This window comes from Megalops cyprinoides, chromosome 16 (assembly GCF_013368585.1).
Source record: "Megalops cyprinoides isolate fMegCyp1 chromosome 16, fMegCyp1.pri, whole genome shotgun sequence".
Classification (NCBI taxonomy): Eukaryota; Metazoa; Chordata; class Actinopteri; order Elopiformes; family Megalopidae; genus Megalops; species Megalops cyprinoides.
Genome location: NC_050598.1, coordinates 13,142,340 through 13,159,769, shown reverse-complemented (window position 1 = coordinate 13,159,769; position 17,430 = coordinate 13,142,340). Strand labels below are relative to the sequence as shown.

At 45.7% G+C, this 17,430-nt stretch overlaps 1 protein-coding gene across 1 annotated transcript in view; it reads left to right on the top strand.

Annotated features, from left to right (window-relative positions):
- Window positions 1-17,430, top strand: part of unc5a (unc-5 netrin receptor A) — a 182,422-nt gene that overhangs the window by 158,556 nt on the left and 6,436 nt on the right. The window contains exons 10-13 of the mRNA XM_036548715.1: window positions 332-419; window positions 1,412-1,580; window positions 6,980-7,213; window positions 15,795-15,944. Of these exons, the coding sequence (XP_036404608.1) occupies window positions 332-419; window positions 1,412-1,580; window positions 6,980-7,213; window positions 15,795-15,944 (641 nt within the window). The remainder of the gene's footprint in view (window positions 1-331; window positions 420-1,411; window positions 1,581-6,979; window positions 7,214-15,794; window positions 15,945-17,430) is intronic.

The window sequence follows — 17,430 nt, the reverse complement described above, 5'->3', positions numbered from 1 at the left end:
TCTGTCATTTGACCACAATGTGCTTTCGTCAATCCGTTTTAAGCCCGGGCGAAACCTGATAAAATAAGAGTCTTACAGCACACTTCCACATGTGCTGGGGACCTCTGCAGATGGGACAGTGCGGGGAGAGGCGGGGGGTTGTGTAGAGCCTTGGCAGATTTAGCGATATACCTGGTACGGGATATCTTTGACCTTCCCGAATGGATTTGTTTTAGTTTACCTGGTTGGATTTCATCAGCAAGCCACAGTCTCTCCGCGAAATGACAAAAAGCTGCCCTCCCCCCGCAAAACAAATGAGCAGGCCTTGCCCCTTTGTTCTCATTTGCTTCAGGAATCAGCCTGCTTATTCCTCCAGAGGCCATTCCCAGAGGGAAAATCTATGAGATTTATCTCACGGTTCACCGCAAGGAAGACGTGAGGTAGGTCCCTCCCCGCTCGGTCACCGAAGGTTCTCTTTGGAAAGGAGATGCACAGTATGATGGAAACCAGTAATGGGAGAGTGAGGCTTCATGAGCCTCCGTAATGGGTGGAGCTTCAATGTGCTGTCAATCTATTATTCATATGCAGTGATCAAAACACTCCATTTCAAAGCCAAATGCTGTTGCTGATGTGTTTACTGTCAGTGATTGAATATATATGATACTATACCTCCAGCCATTTTGGATTTCATTAAGCCTCAGTTTTACCATCACTAGAGTAAACCATGTCAGGTGGTGGTTACAGCTCTTCTGATTGGATGAAAAGTAGGGCAGTTAGGTTCACTTCAACTGTATGATGGACAAGATGGATATTGTCAGTTGCAGGTTTTGAAGCAATTAGATGGATAGATGGATAGCAAGATGGATATTGTCAGTTGCAGGTTTTGAAGCAATTAGATGTAGATGAAGGGACTGCAGCACATGTTTTTGCCCTAAGGGAGTTACATCCTCCGACAATGGCATCAACACCTTCAGGGCATTACACTACAGTGACTTACATTACATTACATTATATTACAAGACAGTGTCTGTCAATACAATTTCAGAATGCTCCATATCTTCAAGTAGTATGAATTATGTATTTAAAACTTTTCAAAACTTTTCAAAACCCAGCCCCCTGCCTTAGTTCTTTTGTTAGCTACCTAATATTTGCAAGCTGGCTAAGTCGTGTAATATCCAAACCAGCAACGGCAATGACACATACATGCACACTCCCAGAAGAGTTTAACGTAGTCATTAAAAAACATTCGGACTGTGCAAACATGCATTCTTCCCCTTTTTCAAAAACATGTGCGCATTTCCTGTGTAAATGTCACTGTTAGGCACAACAGAGTTTGTGGTTCGAGCCATTCTCAGACACGGAGACACGGTCTTCCAGTCCAAGTTCTCTCTCTGCATGACCCCTCTCTGTCTGACTCCCCCCCCCTCCACAGACTGCCCCTCGCTGGCTGCCAGACTCTCCTCAGCCCCATCATCAGCTGTGGCCCGCCAGGCGTGGTTCTGACCCGGCCGGTCATCCTCAGCATGGACCACTGCTCCGACGCCAACCCTGAGAACTGGGCCATGAGGCTGAAGAAACAGTCATACGAGGGCACGTGGGAGGTGAGCGCGCCAAGCCACAGTCACGGCCGCCAGAGTTCACAATCAGCATTCAGATCGCTTCAAGTCTTCAAGGTAATGATGGTAATTCGGAGTAACTGTGGGAGGAAGAGTTATCATTGCTCTAATAGTGGTGGAAGCAATAATTCATTAGCTCAGCAAAAGCTGTCAGGAGAAAGAGGTATTAGAAGGAGTGCAGGGGTATTAACAGGGCATAAGTACTTACTGATTATCACATGCATGGTTCAATACTTTTATGACTAAAGTTTGTTTTTGCTGTTTTTATTCAGATATTTTAACAGAATCCTTTTAATAATAATTCAAAAAGGAATTAATTCCTATTGCCATTTCCGTGCTCTTCATCATTTACACTTGAAAACAAGATTTGTAGGTCTCTCTTCTTGCGTTGTTTCTCTCTCGAGTTTTGGTAGGGCGAGTCTTCTGAAGGCCACAGTGCCCAGACAGAGAACCACTCAGAACCTTGGGGGGGGGTTGGGGGGGGTGGGGCAGAGGGGGGTCTTCTTTCATGTTGGATATTGTGCATAAATTATTCAGGCCCCTCGGTGTGGTAGCGGCAGGGCGTCTGCACGATGAATTGGCCTGTCTGAGGTGGTGCTTAGAGTAGTACTTTTAATCATCTGCAGGCCCAAATATAGCCCGTAGGCCACAGGTTCAGCAGGGGCGGGGGTATAGGGTGCGGTGAGGAGGGGGGGGCAGTGGGGAGAGACACAAGACAAGAGATAACAAATCAAAGTTTGTCCTACTGAAGATAGAACCTGGCCCGCTGGCCAAAGTAATTTATTTCACTGTGAAATGCAGATTTTTTAAAATAGGAGCAAGGGAGACAGAGAGAGAGGGAGGAGGGGGACAGAGAGAAGCATGGGCTGTCGCTATTAAGATTGAACCAGGTGGTAAAATGATTCAGACTCTCTCCCTGCCGCGTTAATAAGAATAAAATGATAAAAACGGAGGCGCCGGTGCGGTGGACCGGGGGAGAGCTCGTGCCGATACTCGTTTGGCCGAAGGGTGAAGGTTATGAAGGGCGGAGAGTTATTTTATCGATGACAGAACACAATCATCCCCCATCCCAGGGGTCTCTTTCCGCTACAGCGGGCGATACCTGGGGGGGGGGGGTCGAGTCGAGGAAGAATCTATGCCCTACAGGATCATGTCCTGCCTCCCATCTGTTACTGAGGCTGGACAATCAGACCAGTAGTACCTAGACACCCCGCTGACTGATAAACTGCTCACTATTGGCTAACCAGTCAGGACCACCCCTAGCATCACGCATCAAAAGCAGCATCCCCACAAATTAAATTTGACACTTTGATAACAGCTTCAAAGGTGAGAACTTTAGGTGAAGTGATAATTACATTATCTTACCTTATCATTTCCTTTTCACGCACGTGTAGGTAGATTGCATAGCTAATCTGGTAAATTTCTGACTGTTTAAGTTATCGATTTTTGACACTGCATTTTTTACATTAGTACATTAAGCGTTGAAAGGGAGCAGAACCTGGGCTGGTGATGCAGCTGTTTATAAGCCGCAGACCTCTGTGAGGTTACATCATAATGTTCGATGCATCTCGCATCATACCCGAAGCCGAGGCGTTGGCCAAGTCAGAACAAAAAACCCATCACTAAAAATATGAGATCCTCAGGCGGGCGGCGCAGGATGCCACAGAAGCAGTTTTTTCAGCTCTTCAGAGGTATTGAGCGGGGTGAGCTGAAGTGCAGAAAAACGCACTCTGCTACCGGATCAGATCTACTGCACCTCTAGCATCACGATCTGTGACGCACACACGGGACACACACAGACAGCGTGAGATGAGGGCCTCGTGCCAGGCATTTACCTCACGCTGGTCTCACCCTACGGCAGCGTGTCTGGGCTGCACTTAAGGGTTCTGCACCCTGTCTCTGCGTATGTGTTCAGTGTGCTGCAAATAGCACACTTTGTAGATCAAATGATGCAAGCTGTTTTCCCTCAACTCTTGAATTTTGCATAGTAATGTGTATATACATATACACACACACACGTATTTATAGTGCATAAAATAATACACATATACTCTTCTTCATATTATGCTCTACTTTCATTAAAATGTTGAAAAAAGTTTTGATTGGGTGTGCTGAGTGCATATTAAGTCAAACAATTTGTGGAATTAATTTAGCAAACACTTAATGACTTTTCCAAAGAGTCAGAATTTAATTTCCAGTTATGATTAGATTTACCGGCACGTTACGCAAAAATAATGAAGTAAAGTATGTTTATTTTTCATAAAAAGAAGGTCCATGGTACATTTTAAAATAACTGCTAAAAGAAGCCTTCAGAAAAAAAACGTCAAAGGAAAAGTACGCAAGGCGCTTTTATTGGATTATTGGGAGATATGAGACCTGGGTGGCTTTGCATCAGTCAGAGGAAGGGCTCGGTGCTTTAATTAAATTCACAATAAAAAGACAAGTGTGACGCCTGATCTCAGGTCAGCGCGAGGCGCAGGGAGAAGTCCATGTTTTTAATCATCTAAAGAGCAGGCGCGGGTGGAGAGGAGACTCTGCCAGTACCCAAGCCGTTCCCTCTCCCCAGACACCTCGCCCCATTACTGCAACACCAATCCGTCACCCCCGGCAATCCAACCGGCGGCAGCGGCAGCTCGCGCGAGGTATTGCACAATACCGCCACACTGTGAAACCGCAGGAAGTTCTTCCTTCCGCTGACTCGTGGGTGTTAATCACAGGCGCTTATTTGAAAGCAACTATTATTGCACCCTAACGGCGGGCTTTACCGCTCCCTCGAGCGTTGTTGTTAGACGGAGGCCGATTCGTGCAGTTAACGTTTTCTGGGAGGGAAGAGGAAATGGCTTTTGTACTGACTTCCACAGTGGCACAGGGGTGAGCCTCTTAACTCATATGCTACACTAATTTAAAATTTTTTCCCAGGACTTCAGTGTGCATGTCCTTTGTACTAAAAATGCTAATGCAAGCAATGAAAAATAGACTGAACTGTCACATAGTGACACGGATTCAAAACCAAGTGGTCTTCAGCAGGTGACAGAAAATGGTGGCATTACAACAGAAAGATTCTGAAAAATGAGAACAGTAGCAAACCTTGAATGACAGGAATTGGCAGAAATTGACTGTGCTTCAAGCACAGTGACATTTAGTGACATGGGGATGATTGACAAGAGTTTTTGAGGTGAAATATTGATTACTTTTAATGCAGATAAAACTTTTTCAGCTGTTTCAAAAAAGTTGCAGAAGCATTCACATATTATTGCTTTTGAATGTGAAAAATGGAAACCAGACCCTGGGCCATGTGGAGATGTGATTGGTCTTTCTAGTATAGTATCTCCCTTGAGTGATGTTTATGTAGACGTTTTTTGATGCACAGCAAGTATCCTGGAGAAACACTGCTCTCCTGTTACATCAGAACTATAGCCTGTAGTTCTGAAATAAGGATCCAGTGTGTGCAGTTTTCTTAAAGAACAAAATGTAGGAACGAGATGTTAGACTTAATTACCATGTAAAGTTGGAAGTTTAGAATATGTTTGCAGTAAGATTGCCGTAAGTGCAAACTCTGAATTGAGGTTTATGGTGACAAAGGGGACACGGCTGATGGGTTTGCGGTTGGAATGGGACGTTACCTTCCTCAATGAAAGTGTTTTTTACCCACAAGTCTGCGGGGAGCTGTTCATCTCTGCCTGAATAACCCCTGTCAAAATAGGCTTTTGCCAACATTATTCAGAAACAAGGCCGCATGTATATATCGCCTGACAGCACATCCCTTAAAAAAGTGTCAGCTGAAAATTCTGGAACACCCGCCCCAAAAGAAATACTGCTGGAAGGAGGGGAAAAAAATTACCCAAGCAAAGCTGGAAAATGATTGCATATTCTCTCATTTTTCAGCTGCAGCACTGGCACACACGCGCATAATGTATTCCCATTTTCAGCCTTATAAACTGTGGAGATAGCCGGATACAAATGGCTTTCAGACTCAGCTTGCAGTAAGCCATGCTTGCAATTTCCACCGGTCTCCACCGTGGGGCGCTCAATATTTCTGTTGTCCCATCATGTCGGCGGCCGCCCCATGCACCCGCGTGGCGACACGTTGGACTTCCTTAGATCTGGGATACACAATAAGCAGTTCATAGCCATTGGGAAAGTGCGCTCGCAGACGCAACACTTGTCAGGAGTCGTGCGGCAATCCGCTCCGGCGAAGAAGCAATTACACACATGCTTCTAACAGATGGGCAGTAGCCAGGAGCGGTGTGATCTGAAAGTAAACATGTTTGTTTGGTTCTGCCTCCTGTTTCCATCCACTCGCAAGCGCTCCTCGTTTGAGATCGTCTCCAGTCGGGAGCGTCTGCGGGGGAGGGGGCTAGGGGGAACTGCGGCTTGTCCCCGCGCCGTCTGAGGGGGCCGTTTGGGGAAACATTCGCACCCGCGGCGGCATTCCGCGTGGATTGCAGATGGGGAAATAAAAACCCAGAGACTACGAAAATGTAAAAGCTGGCAACTGAGTTACGTTGAGGTTTATCGATACTGACTAACGGATGCTCCTCGCAGGGCGTGACACAAGCTTAGTCACTGTCCCATTGATAAAACTAGACAGACAGACGGAACCTGGGACTGCCAAGGGCTAAACAGATGATGCAATTACATTACTCGCTGGAACCGCAGTTTCTAGCTGTCATGGCCGCCCCCCCTGTTTGTAGAATATAATCTAGTGCTGTCATTGTTACTGTAATATAATCAAAAGAAACAGCAGAGGGAACTATTTTGCGCATATGTTACACATGTGCTTAATAAACGCTTAATAACAGCTTAATAAAGGCTGACTACAAGACTGCTGGTGACTGTTATGATATATTAAGCATTAGCAGCAGCAGCATTGATTGTAGTAGAGTTAACTTTATTTTGGATTAGATCCATTATTTTCTATTGGTTACCTTCAGCTGATGGACATACAGAGTGAAAAGACATAAACACATCAGGGTGTTCTTGAAATGTAGGTAAACATAAAAATGCAGAGATAAATAAATAACACATCTGAAAACCTCCAAATGCCATCTCATGTTGGCTATCAGTACACCCCTCCTACAAACACTCACATGAGTAGTAATGATAGTAGTAGAGAGAGTAGTATTATTAACAATGGCAGCTGAAGCAGTAGCCACAGCAGTGGTACCAGTAGGTAGCAGAAAATAGTGTAGCGGTAAAGCTATCATTGTTAAGTGTTTAGGGGTCAGCGTAAAACAGAAGTTGTAATTGGTGTATCAATATGATTACTGTACATTATTATGGTGTCCCTTCAGGGAGTGGATGGGGGTCGTCCTGGCCGAATATCACAGGTACAGAGACACTGCTAGAGAACTGGTGCCTCACCACTCTCTTCCCGTCAACAGGATGTGCTGCAGGTGGGGGAGGAGCTGCCCTCGGACCCTTTCTTCTGCCAGCTGGAGGCGGAGACGTGCCGCGTGTTCACCGAGCAGCTGGGCCGCTTCGCCCTGGTGGGCGAGTCGCTCAGCATGGCCGCCGCCAAGCGGCTCAAGCTGGTGGTGTTCGCCCCCATCCACTGCACCACCCTGGAGTACAGCATCCGCGTCTACTGCATGGACGACACCCAGGACGTGCTCAAGGTGAGGTCGCGTCGGCACATCTTCACTGGTGGTGTACCTGGAATGTGGTTCAAGAGTCTAAAACGTGTTTGTGTGCGTGTGTATGTGTATGAGTGTATTTGTTCTCACAAAATGTTCCCAACACCTGCACAAATGCAGATGTATCCCTTTGCGGCTTTTGATTTCTGTAACCGGCGGAGGAGAGTCGAGAGCTGGTGCCGCCAAGCACTTGCCCTCCAGGACTGCTCCTGAGTCGACTGTCAAGATTTCATTTACATGGCTAATTAGTAAATGAAAAGGGTAGGCACTCGAAGCCCTCTCCCACCGCGCCCCCCTGCTCTCCCTCTCTCCCCACCCCCACCCCCCTCCCGAGTGCTCCCGCCCCCCTCTACAGGCGTGCCCCCGGCTCCCTCTCCAGCTGCTGCTGTCACAGCAGGGCCCTCCTGGAGAGCCTCAAAAATCTCCACTTCAGTCCCCCGTCTGAGAGACTGACCCCTACTCCCAGCAGGGGTGTGGGGGGGCTTATGAGGAGGGGGGGGGGGCATCTTCAGAACAATTGCCATGTGAAGGGGAGGCGGGGAGGGCACCATTCTTACACACTGAAGTGCCTGCTCAAAGGGGAGTATCAGCATTTCTGCACGCTGTGCGCCGTGGGCGAAAAAAAAAGGGTTCAAAACCAAGATGGAAATTAATTACCTGCCCAACAGCTCTGAGTGCAGCACAAGTGTTTGAGGACACGGCTGTTGACATTCGATTTATCCGAGGGAGAGCACGCGAAAGGTCACCCTTGTACTTTATGTGCGACTTGTCGTGAGCAAAACTTTTGCAAAGAACGGTGTCTTGCAATAGCGGTGCCCGAGCCGCACTGTAGGCCTGCTGTAATACAACATAGCAAACACACATAAAGCAAGTGCTGTTGTGTAACATCACCCAGCAGCAGCTCTATTCACGCATACATGTGTTGATGTCATGAAGCATAAAATATTACTTGTGAAGGTGTTGCGTAGGCCTAGTTAATTGTCACCAAGGCAGTCAGGTTTTGCCAAAAATGTTTTAACACGAGGTGAAACTTAATATGTGTAAGGGCAGTGATTAAAATTTTGAACATTTCAAGTAAAATGTTGGCAAGTAAACATTAACCAGTCACATTTCTTTCAGATTTTGTTTTGTTTGTAAGGGATCATTTCAGGTAGGGCGTTGTAACTTGAAATAAAGATGTAGGTAGAAATGATATTGTGTGCAGTATTAGCGCTGTTTGTAAAAGCAGCTACAGCTTTAGCCACCTACAGGTGAAGAGATAGTCTTATAAAATCCACCTACAGCCCCATGCTGTAGGGGGTTGGGTGGTTGTGAATGTACACAGTCCAGAACCGCCTTCCCCAGTTCTACTTGCAGAATCATAGGTGGCCATTGGTAAACAGATTTAACTAGCGAGCCAATCAGAAAGCAGATGGATGCAAGGTGAGGATCATTCCACATTCCATGTGAAGTACAGGCAGCGGTTCACCAGTCTCTTTACATAAATGAAAGAAAGAAACATGAACTGCTTTGAAATCACTGGAAGCTAATTTTAAGGGACTTAACATTCTTGAATATAATAGAAGCAAATGGTTAGACTTGTGTTTTTGATTACCCAGCAATTTATTTAACAAAACTTTATTAAAACCGTTAAACATATTAAAGCTTAATTCTAAAGACTTTGAGCACTTCTTTGTCTTCCCCATTGTAGCCATCATACTCTGCAGTCTGCAGATATAAAGTAGGACAAAGTTTGACCTAGACGTTTTTTATTTAGCCTGGATTGAGAAGATGAGAGCACAAACAAGCCTCACTGCCTTGGGGAGCGTTTATTTACAGAGTCTGAATGGATTCATGAAATCACCATCATGAATCTGTGCTCTGGCACGCACTGTGCTGTAAAGAATGGAAATTTTTTTTCCCTAGGTGTCTCCATCCCTGGCTTTTCCACAGCTGTCTAGCTACCTAAAAACAGTGGTCCAGATGACAATGTAGAAATGAAAAAAAGTAAACATCAAGTGACAGGACAGCTGCAGGTGAGGTGAAAAGCCACTATGCAATGCATTATACCATGGCTGTTTTTACGGACTTTGCGGAAACCGTAGGAAAGATGTATTGGCCCAGTGCAGCTGCAGAGGCTTGAACACTGTGCCTCTAATGCAGGTAATGCTGACGAAAACAGGCTGAATGCTGCCTTCGTGACGCTTGCATTTGCTTGTCCATGAGACGGTGAAAACACAGCGTTGCTTTTCTCTAAAAATTAGTTTGCTTTCACGCTGCACTATGCTCCCATTCCTGGCCTCTCCCAGAGGAGATCCCTCTCTCTCTCTCACCCCTCCAAACCTGCTTTCGCTCCACGCTAGCGTGTCCACAGGGGTATTCATGCCCATTTTGTGGGGAAGCAGGTGAATTATACCAGGGGATTAATGGAGTGCTTTGAGTCAATCATCATACAAAGACTTGCTAATTTACTGCCATGTCATTACCAGCGAGAGCAGACCCTTTTAAAGTATAATTACAAAAAAGAAGTGCGAGATAAAACTCTCCATTAATGCTTTCATTGTTCTATGCATTAATAAACATGATCCTGGTGGCATGATTGTCTTGAATATTCATGTGGTATAAAGTAAATGAAGAGTAGCTAGATTGTTTGTTTTTCTTGTCTGAGTTTTTTTCCCAGCAGTTGTGCATACTGGCGTGTTGCCTTATTTAAATTCCTTACCCACTGGTACAGGTCAGCTTGCAGAGCTTGCAGTTATGTTAAATATTTCATAGTGCTGCCGGGGCTTGTAACCAGAGGGTTGTGGTTTTAATACCCTGGTGTGGCACTGTGGTTGTATCCTAAAGCAAGGTATTTAACCTTAATTGATTCAGTGAATACCCAGCTGTATGAAATGATAATGCCATTTGTAATTGTCATTGATTCATTATCAATGATGTATGTCAGCTGAAAGCTGTGTACGTGGCAGTTGATAAAGGTTTCCTCAAACAAAGGAGAATAAAAGCAAGCTGACCTCTATAGACATTTTAGAGAGGATCACACCCAGTTATGATTGATCAAGCCACACGTACAATAGACGTTGTGCAGTAGAGCACATGGATTGGAAAAAAGACATCCATAACTAGCATAATTTTTTTTAAAAATCACCATAGCATAGTAGCCCATTTCTGGGTCCAGACTGCTGCCAAATTGACCAAATATCCCTCCTGTTCAAGGTCAGGCAAATTGGGATTTTGCTGGATAAATTCCAGACATGCAGAAAATGGCAAAAATTGTCAAGAATTAAATCCAGTATATGAATCTCTGTAAAAGGGTGCCCTTGGATGGGATGTAAACAAGCACCACACTGCTTTTTGTGTTTATGGTCCCCTGTGCTTGTCTGGCACATCTATCTACTGCAGCAGTCTTCAGCTGTCAATCACCACCAGAATCACAGCAGCCCAGCATCTATCCGATGTCCCTGCAGATGCACAATAGCTCTGTGCCAAAACAATAGTCCTCCAAACACCTGATAGCACTCTACCCATCCAGTAGTCTTAGAAATACCCAGTAGCCCTATACCCACCCAGTACCCCTGGAAACACCCACTGCCCCAGCCCCACCCAGTAGCCCTGCATCAACCCAATAACCCTGCATATACCCAATACCCCTGCAAATGCCCAATAGCCCTATGCCCAGCAAATAGCCCTTTAGACACCTCATAGCACTGTACCCATCCAATAGTCTTAGAAAAACCCAGTGCCCCTATACCCACCCAGTACCCTTGGAAATACCCAGTAGACCTACACCTACCTGATAGCCCTGTACCTACCTCACAGCCCTGCATCTGCCTGGTAGCGCTGTATACCCCCAATGGCCTTGCATACCCCCAAAGGCCTGGCGTTTAGCTGGTAGCCCTGTGCCCACCCGATAGCTCTGCATTTGCCTGACAGCCTTGCATCTGCCCGCTAACCCTGAAAACCGCCAGTAACCCCTGCAGACACCAGGCAGCCCTGCATTCACCCGATAGCCTCTCCTCCACCCGACAGCCACACGCACAGAGGCAGCCCCTTTATCTCCCAATTAAGACAGATTAAAAACAATGTTATTGTCTTTGATCGTGAGAGTCTAGCCACGCTGGGGAGTCTGTGGTATTTCTGCCTGCTGCTCTCAATATGTGAGAGACTCTTGCGGGACCAATAAAATGAATATTTAAAAGTGCTCTCCACTGCGGACAGGCTTCGCCAGAGCTGCTGTCGCAAACTGGAAATGTCACACGATGTTTCCCCCGCGCACTAGATTGGCCACTGTGCCCAGGAGATGCACTGTACCTCTAAATATCTCATCAAACCCTAAACCAGCTGGTTAACTACTGCCACAAAAAATTACACAGTTCATATCTGTGCAGGTGCACCTTATTAGCCATAATGAAAGGGATTTTCTGTTAGGCCAAATATCTGCAGAGCATCCTGACATGTTTTGTAGTAGCAATGTCATATCCAAAGATATCGACTATGGCAAACAAAGGCATTATTCACAAGAGTATGAGACTGCTTCACGTTTTGGAATTTAATGTGAAGTTTTGTAACCTTCGTGCATGTCAAAACACCTAGCTGCAGTCATTGATTTCTCAAGGCCCAAATAGGTTTTAAACAATTATGCGTAAAACTCTTTCATTAATTCACTTTATCTTTGATGTTTTGAATGTTCCATAGAGGTGCCTCTGTCTTTTATTCATGTGAACAGAATCAGGGGAGTTTCTGTGGTGGGTGTTCCTTGGAAATGCTTGTGTTAATGATGAGAGCCCAGTCCTGCTCTCAGTACAGAACAGAACAGTCTCTGTCAAAAAAAAAGGAAAAACAAATTGAGTTGCCTTATCGATATTCTGTTAGTGTCGAACGCTCTCCTATAAACATACAGCCAGGAGAGAACTTCTTGCTCGGTACCTCTGAGCTAGTCCTTTTGGCTGCCGGGGGTACGGTGCTGAGTTTGGGAGAGGTTCCGAGAATCATGATAAAGAGAGGGATCGCCACTCGAAGCAATTGCAAGCAAGAAAAAGGCGTACATAGCTACACAATGCATTCCTACCGGCCTTTATGTCATTAGAGTTTCATGTACCACCCTTCTTTATTCATGCACCACCTGATACTGCTTTTACCCTGCTCTCAGGTGGAAGCATATTGTATATCTCCAGTTCTAACAGAGCAGCACATGCGGTTATTGATGCCCTGGCGAGGACTGTTCTTTTCGTCACTGTTAAGCTAAGCTACGTCTGCGGAGCTGCAGGGCTGCTCTTCTTTGTGTACAGGTAGCTGTAATTGCCAATCCAGTTTGGCTTACATAATGGAATTTCAAAGCGCGTACCCAGTTTTCTGAGAGAGGGGGGAAGAAGGAAGATTAAAGGTCCATATCTCGGTGCAGGGATGTGTACAGCCACTCATCGGTGAGTAATTAGAGATGCTCGAGGATGAGCACTGTCTGCCTGTGCACTTTGACCTAATGCTGCACTGCTCTGTCTGATTGCTGTAATCACATCAAGAGAGTTTGTGCTTCCAGCGTGGCAACTCTGTGACTAGTGTTGAGTAGCCCCGCAGACACGGTGGCCCTCTAGGACCAGGGTTGGGTAGCCTTGCAGGCACTGCTGCCCTTCAGGACCAAAGGCAGTTGCCTTGCAGTACGGTTTTCCATTATCAAGGCTGGGTAGACCTGTAGGCAGTAGCTGCTTTTCCACTTGGGTTCTTAGGTCTTGGAACTGTAGGCCAGGAACCACAGCCATGTGTTTCAGTCAGACACCTGGGAGCAAGGCTGTGTACCCTAATTTCATAGCGTAAATTTGGGCATAGTTTGACATGTCTTAGGCGAAAAATGTCTGTTACTGTCTGTTTCCTGTTGCTTCTATTGGTGATGCTTTCGAAGGCGAGCGCATTTGTCCAAATTTGGCGTGTAAAGCTGGCGTTTGAGAGTGCAGCTCAGGCGGTGCTCTGCCGTAGTGGTGAGACCGAGGGGAGCGGCGTGGGCGGGAGAACCCGAGCCATGGTGCTCTCTAATCCTGTTATCTGTGCCTCTAAAGCTGGCACCCTTGTGACTTGGACACAAGAATGTTAAGCCTCTTGTGTTTCTTTTTTCCTCTCCCTCCTTCCCTCCCTCTCTCTATATATCCCCCCCCCCCCTCCCCTCTCAGTCACTGTCTCAGCGCTCCTCATCTATAGTGTGTGGATTCACAGGGTGGTCTTGGCCCGCTCTAGCTTGGATTCAGTCAGTCGCGCTGTTTCGTTCTCTCCTCCAGAACAGAACATCCCCTTTCATGACTGTTCTCTTCAGTTGTGGAACTGGAGGTCACACACAAGGTGTTTATTATTATTGTGACTGTTATTTGATTTCTGTGCTCAAAAGTTTCAGTCAGTACATGTGCATAGATGAAATGATCCCCTGGACTTTTTCTTGTACAGAATCACTTCATCACGTTATAATTGGGAAAGGATAATGGGGCATAAACAGGGTGATTACTCAGTCCGCCTGCAACATATGCTGAAATCAAACATATTTAAGCAGCAGCCTAGCGGTAGACACACGGAGACAAAGAGGGACGCAGCGGGTTTATGCCTCCTTGTTACCTTCGTCGCGGGCTGTTAAATCCGGAAAGAGCGCTAACCGCTCATTGGCGTTTCTGGTCCTAAATATTCATAATGGGATAATTGACAGGTTCTTTCGTCTCGGCCATTACCGGCAGACGGCCCGGCCCGCGGATAGGGTGGGAACGAGTCCACAGTCCATGAGCATCAATTTGCAATGCTAATGATATCATTGCTACTAAAGAATAATTGTGCCAAAGAAGCGTGCTAAATGAACTACTTTGTGGCTTCCATAAAATAACCCCCTTGTTTTTGACTTTGTAAAAGACACTTCAGAAGATCTCGCGGCGCTCTTCAAAGTTTACTGCCCTTCGCCATTAACTGGCATTACTGACCCTGTGAAATTAATGTCTCTGCGGCTTTTGGTGCCGGTTACAGGACAAATGCTGGGGGTGAGAGGCGACCCACGACCCCCTCGCTAATCGTTGATTACAGTGATGGCGGGGTAGAGGCTCTTTATTTGTCACGAGGTCCTTGACTCCTATCAGCCCTCATCATCAGTCCATCCTTTGTCATCCGCCGTCAGTGAGGTGGGTCACAGCTCTGATTCAGCCTGGCCCAAGGTTAAAGTGACGAGTGCCGAGGAAACAGACACTTATGCAAAACAGACAGAGTACAAAAAAGAAAAACCAGCAGATGTGTAAAATATGAAATGTGGTGAACAAATTCATTACCATATTCACTGATGGGGAAAAAAGGTGTTTAAGATTGTAATCATTAAACCAGCTGTTTTGTTAGTTCATTCTTTTCATCTCTTATCTGAAAGCTGCCGTGAAGCTCATGAGAAATTCTAATGAAAAAAAAAGGATTGAAACGTCTCGCCGGTGCAGACGGCAGATATGGTGAAAGGATGACCGTGTTCCTGAAAACAAATGCCAAACGTGTTTATGAGCTGGGGTATGATTAAAAACCCTTCCCAGCATGCTCTTTCATTTATCGTTGGGATAACATCTAAGGCGAGATGCTTATGCTGTCAGTCAGTTCAGAAGTTTTGCATCATGTAAAAAAGGTAGAGTTTCCTAATGGGTAATTAACAGGTTCCTTACCATATTAATTGAAATCAGTCTACCCCAGACAGGGTAAAGAGAGCAGAAAATTGAATCGTTGGTGTGCAGATTGAAACCACTGAGATCCTCTGTCTTAATCAGAGCCGCATTCGAAAACCATTTCAGGTGCATCCGTAGTCTTACAAGAAAGTACTGAACATATGGTAATATTTCAATGCACACATATTTGCGAGGCATTGTTGTTCTTGGTTCCCTTGGTATATTTATTTACCGCTACATTCACAATAATTGTTTTTTGCCGCTTGCTACAATTTAGTTTCATGCTTGAGGAGAGTCATCTGCTCTTTGGCAAGGTCTGCAAGTCCTACACATAACTATTTCAGTTAATCACGTTATTGCTACATCTAGCACTTTTTTGGGGGGGGGAAGACAACTAGGCCTTAGAAGGCCTCTGTGTTCTTAAATGGTTCTGAAACCAGACATATGTCTGTGCTCAAAAACAAATAGATGGGAGAATGTGTTCACATTTTTGTATTTGAGAAAAAAATAAAGATCTTGTCGGATACTATATCTGTATCCCAGATGGCTGTTTGAGCCGCACCAAATGGTTTCTTTGTTGGAAAAAGGTACTGAGCAGAAAAGTAAGAAAAAATATTTAACATGCAACAACAAATAAGCCTGGAAAGCGACGTGCAAGGCAACATTAAGCACCAGAGACATAGTAGCCACAGGAGGAAAGCCTTTGAGCCATGAATTGCTCAGATCGCTTCGTTTTCCTCGCAGGTGGTAGCTTTCAGATTCACACAGAAAGGCTATTCCTGGAGTTGTGGGTTCCTTTGTGGGACTCAGAAGCAAGTGACACCCTCACAGCCCTTGCTGTTTCCCATGTGGTTGCTCTGACTGACCATCGCATGGTTCCTGCTACACCATGGCACTGAAGGCCCTGTTTCTCTGCTCTCTGGCAGGAGGTGATGCAGATGGAGAAGCAGCTGGGGGGACGCCTGATCGAGGAGCCCCAGGTCCTCCTCTTCAAAGACAGCTACCACAACCTGCGTCTGTCCATCCACGACATGCCTCGCGCCCACTGGAGGAGCAAGCTGCTGGCGGGATACCAGGTGGGTGGGGCGTCGTTGCTGACAGTTTAGTCATAAGAGAGGCATCAGGGACCCCAGAATGGGTGGACCACATGCGTAGGGTGAGGGGGGTTTGAGCCTTTGCCCATTTGGTCCTAAAGTCAAAAGTGGCCTCTCCTACCACATCTACCATTGCTGCATCATGCCCATGCCCTCCAGAAAGTCTGTACACAGCGCTGGGTGGAGCTACCATGTGTTATCACGAGTGACTCATGGATCTGAACCACTTATAGCATTTAGTTATTGATGCTGAAAGCTTCTGATTTTGGTTCATACTAGCCACTGTGATTGACAGAATATGCTCACTCTACTCACTGATAGGTTCAAGAAGCCTCACTTTCCCATCACTAGCTCTAAGGCCCTCTTGCTTATGTCTGTTATTGATTTACTGGACTGTTTTACTGTATGATTTGGGTTTATTATTGGATGCTGGAGAGGGTAAGCTTGCTGGATTTATAACAGGGAGGATAAAGGGTACTGACTGAATAATGGAAGGCCCAGGATTCCTTTTGAAAGGGTTGGTAAAATTCTATGCAAGTTCTTCACATTTCTATGGTCTGTGTAAAGGGTTGGTGAAATCCTGTTCAGGTCCTGTACAAGTCCACACGCATGGAGCTCTGCCAAGGTTAATCAGAGAGTCACAGTGAAGATATTTTTTTAATCCTGGCATAAGACCCAATTTGGCTTTTGACTCTTGCTTCTAAAGAGCCTTGAAGTGCTACAAGAACCGCAGGCGCTGCTGTCTAAAAATGTTTTGTGTTGTGTTGCTTTATGAGTATTCAGTAATCATAATCACCAAAACTGAAATGTGAATGATTATTAACCCAGATAGCAGAGGGCACAGGTTGCTCAGAACAAGAATGCGATAAATAAGGAAATAATTGAGTAGACATCACTGCAGGGAATAGGCTGAGAATCTAAATAAGGTAAACCACTTTCAGTGGACGAATCTGTGCAGTATGGTGATCCTCAGGCAGCATTGTGCTGTGAGGTTGCTCTTACTCCTGTACTGAAGCCGTTTTGTTCAGCCAAGTGTCTTGCATTTTCATTACTATATAATATTATATGCTTGCTCCTCTATGCTATATTTTTGAATGATCACTGTGAAAAGAACTCATTTCAATCCAGTGATTAACCTTGTCACCTTAAGGTATTTTGCTTGTTTTTGCTTCCATTTATACTATTTTTATTATAACATTCATCATAAGCTTAGAATGTAAAGATTCGACTGAAAAGGAGCAGGTATGTCCAGACAGTCCATGGACGTTTTTCTGTGTGTAATAAACTCCGTGGCCTTGGTTGCAGCTTTCAGGCCCTTTAAGCGCGATCTCAATTCCCACCTGACTGATTATTGCAGCTGCGCAGACCAGTACAAATGTGCCAAAGAGGAAAAAGGGAGGCCTGGAGCCCTGGTACCCGGGTGCATGAACTCACTCTTAATCAGATGCAAATGCAGAGTCGGCCGGAG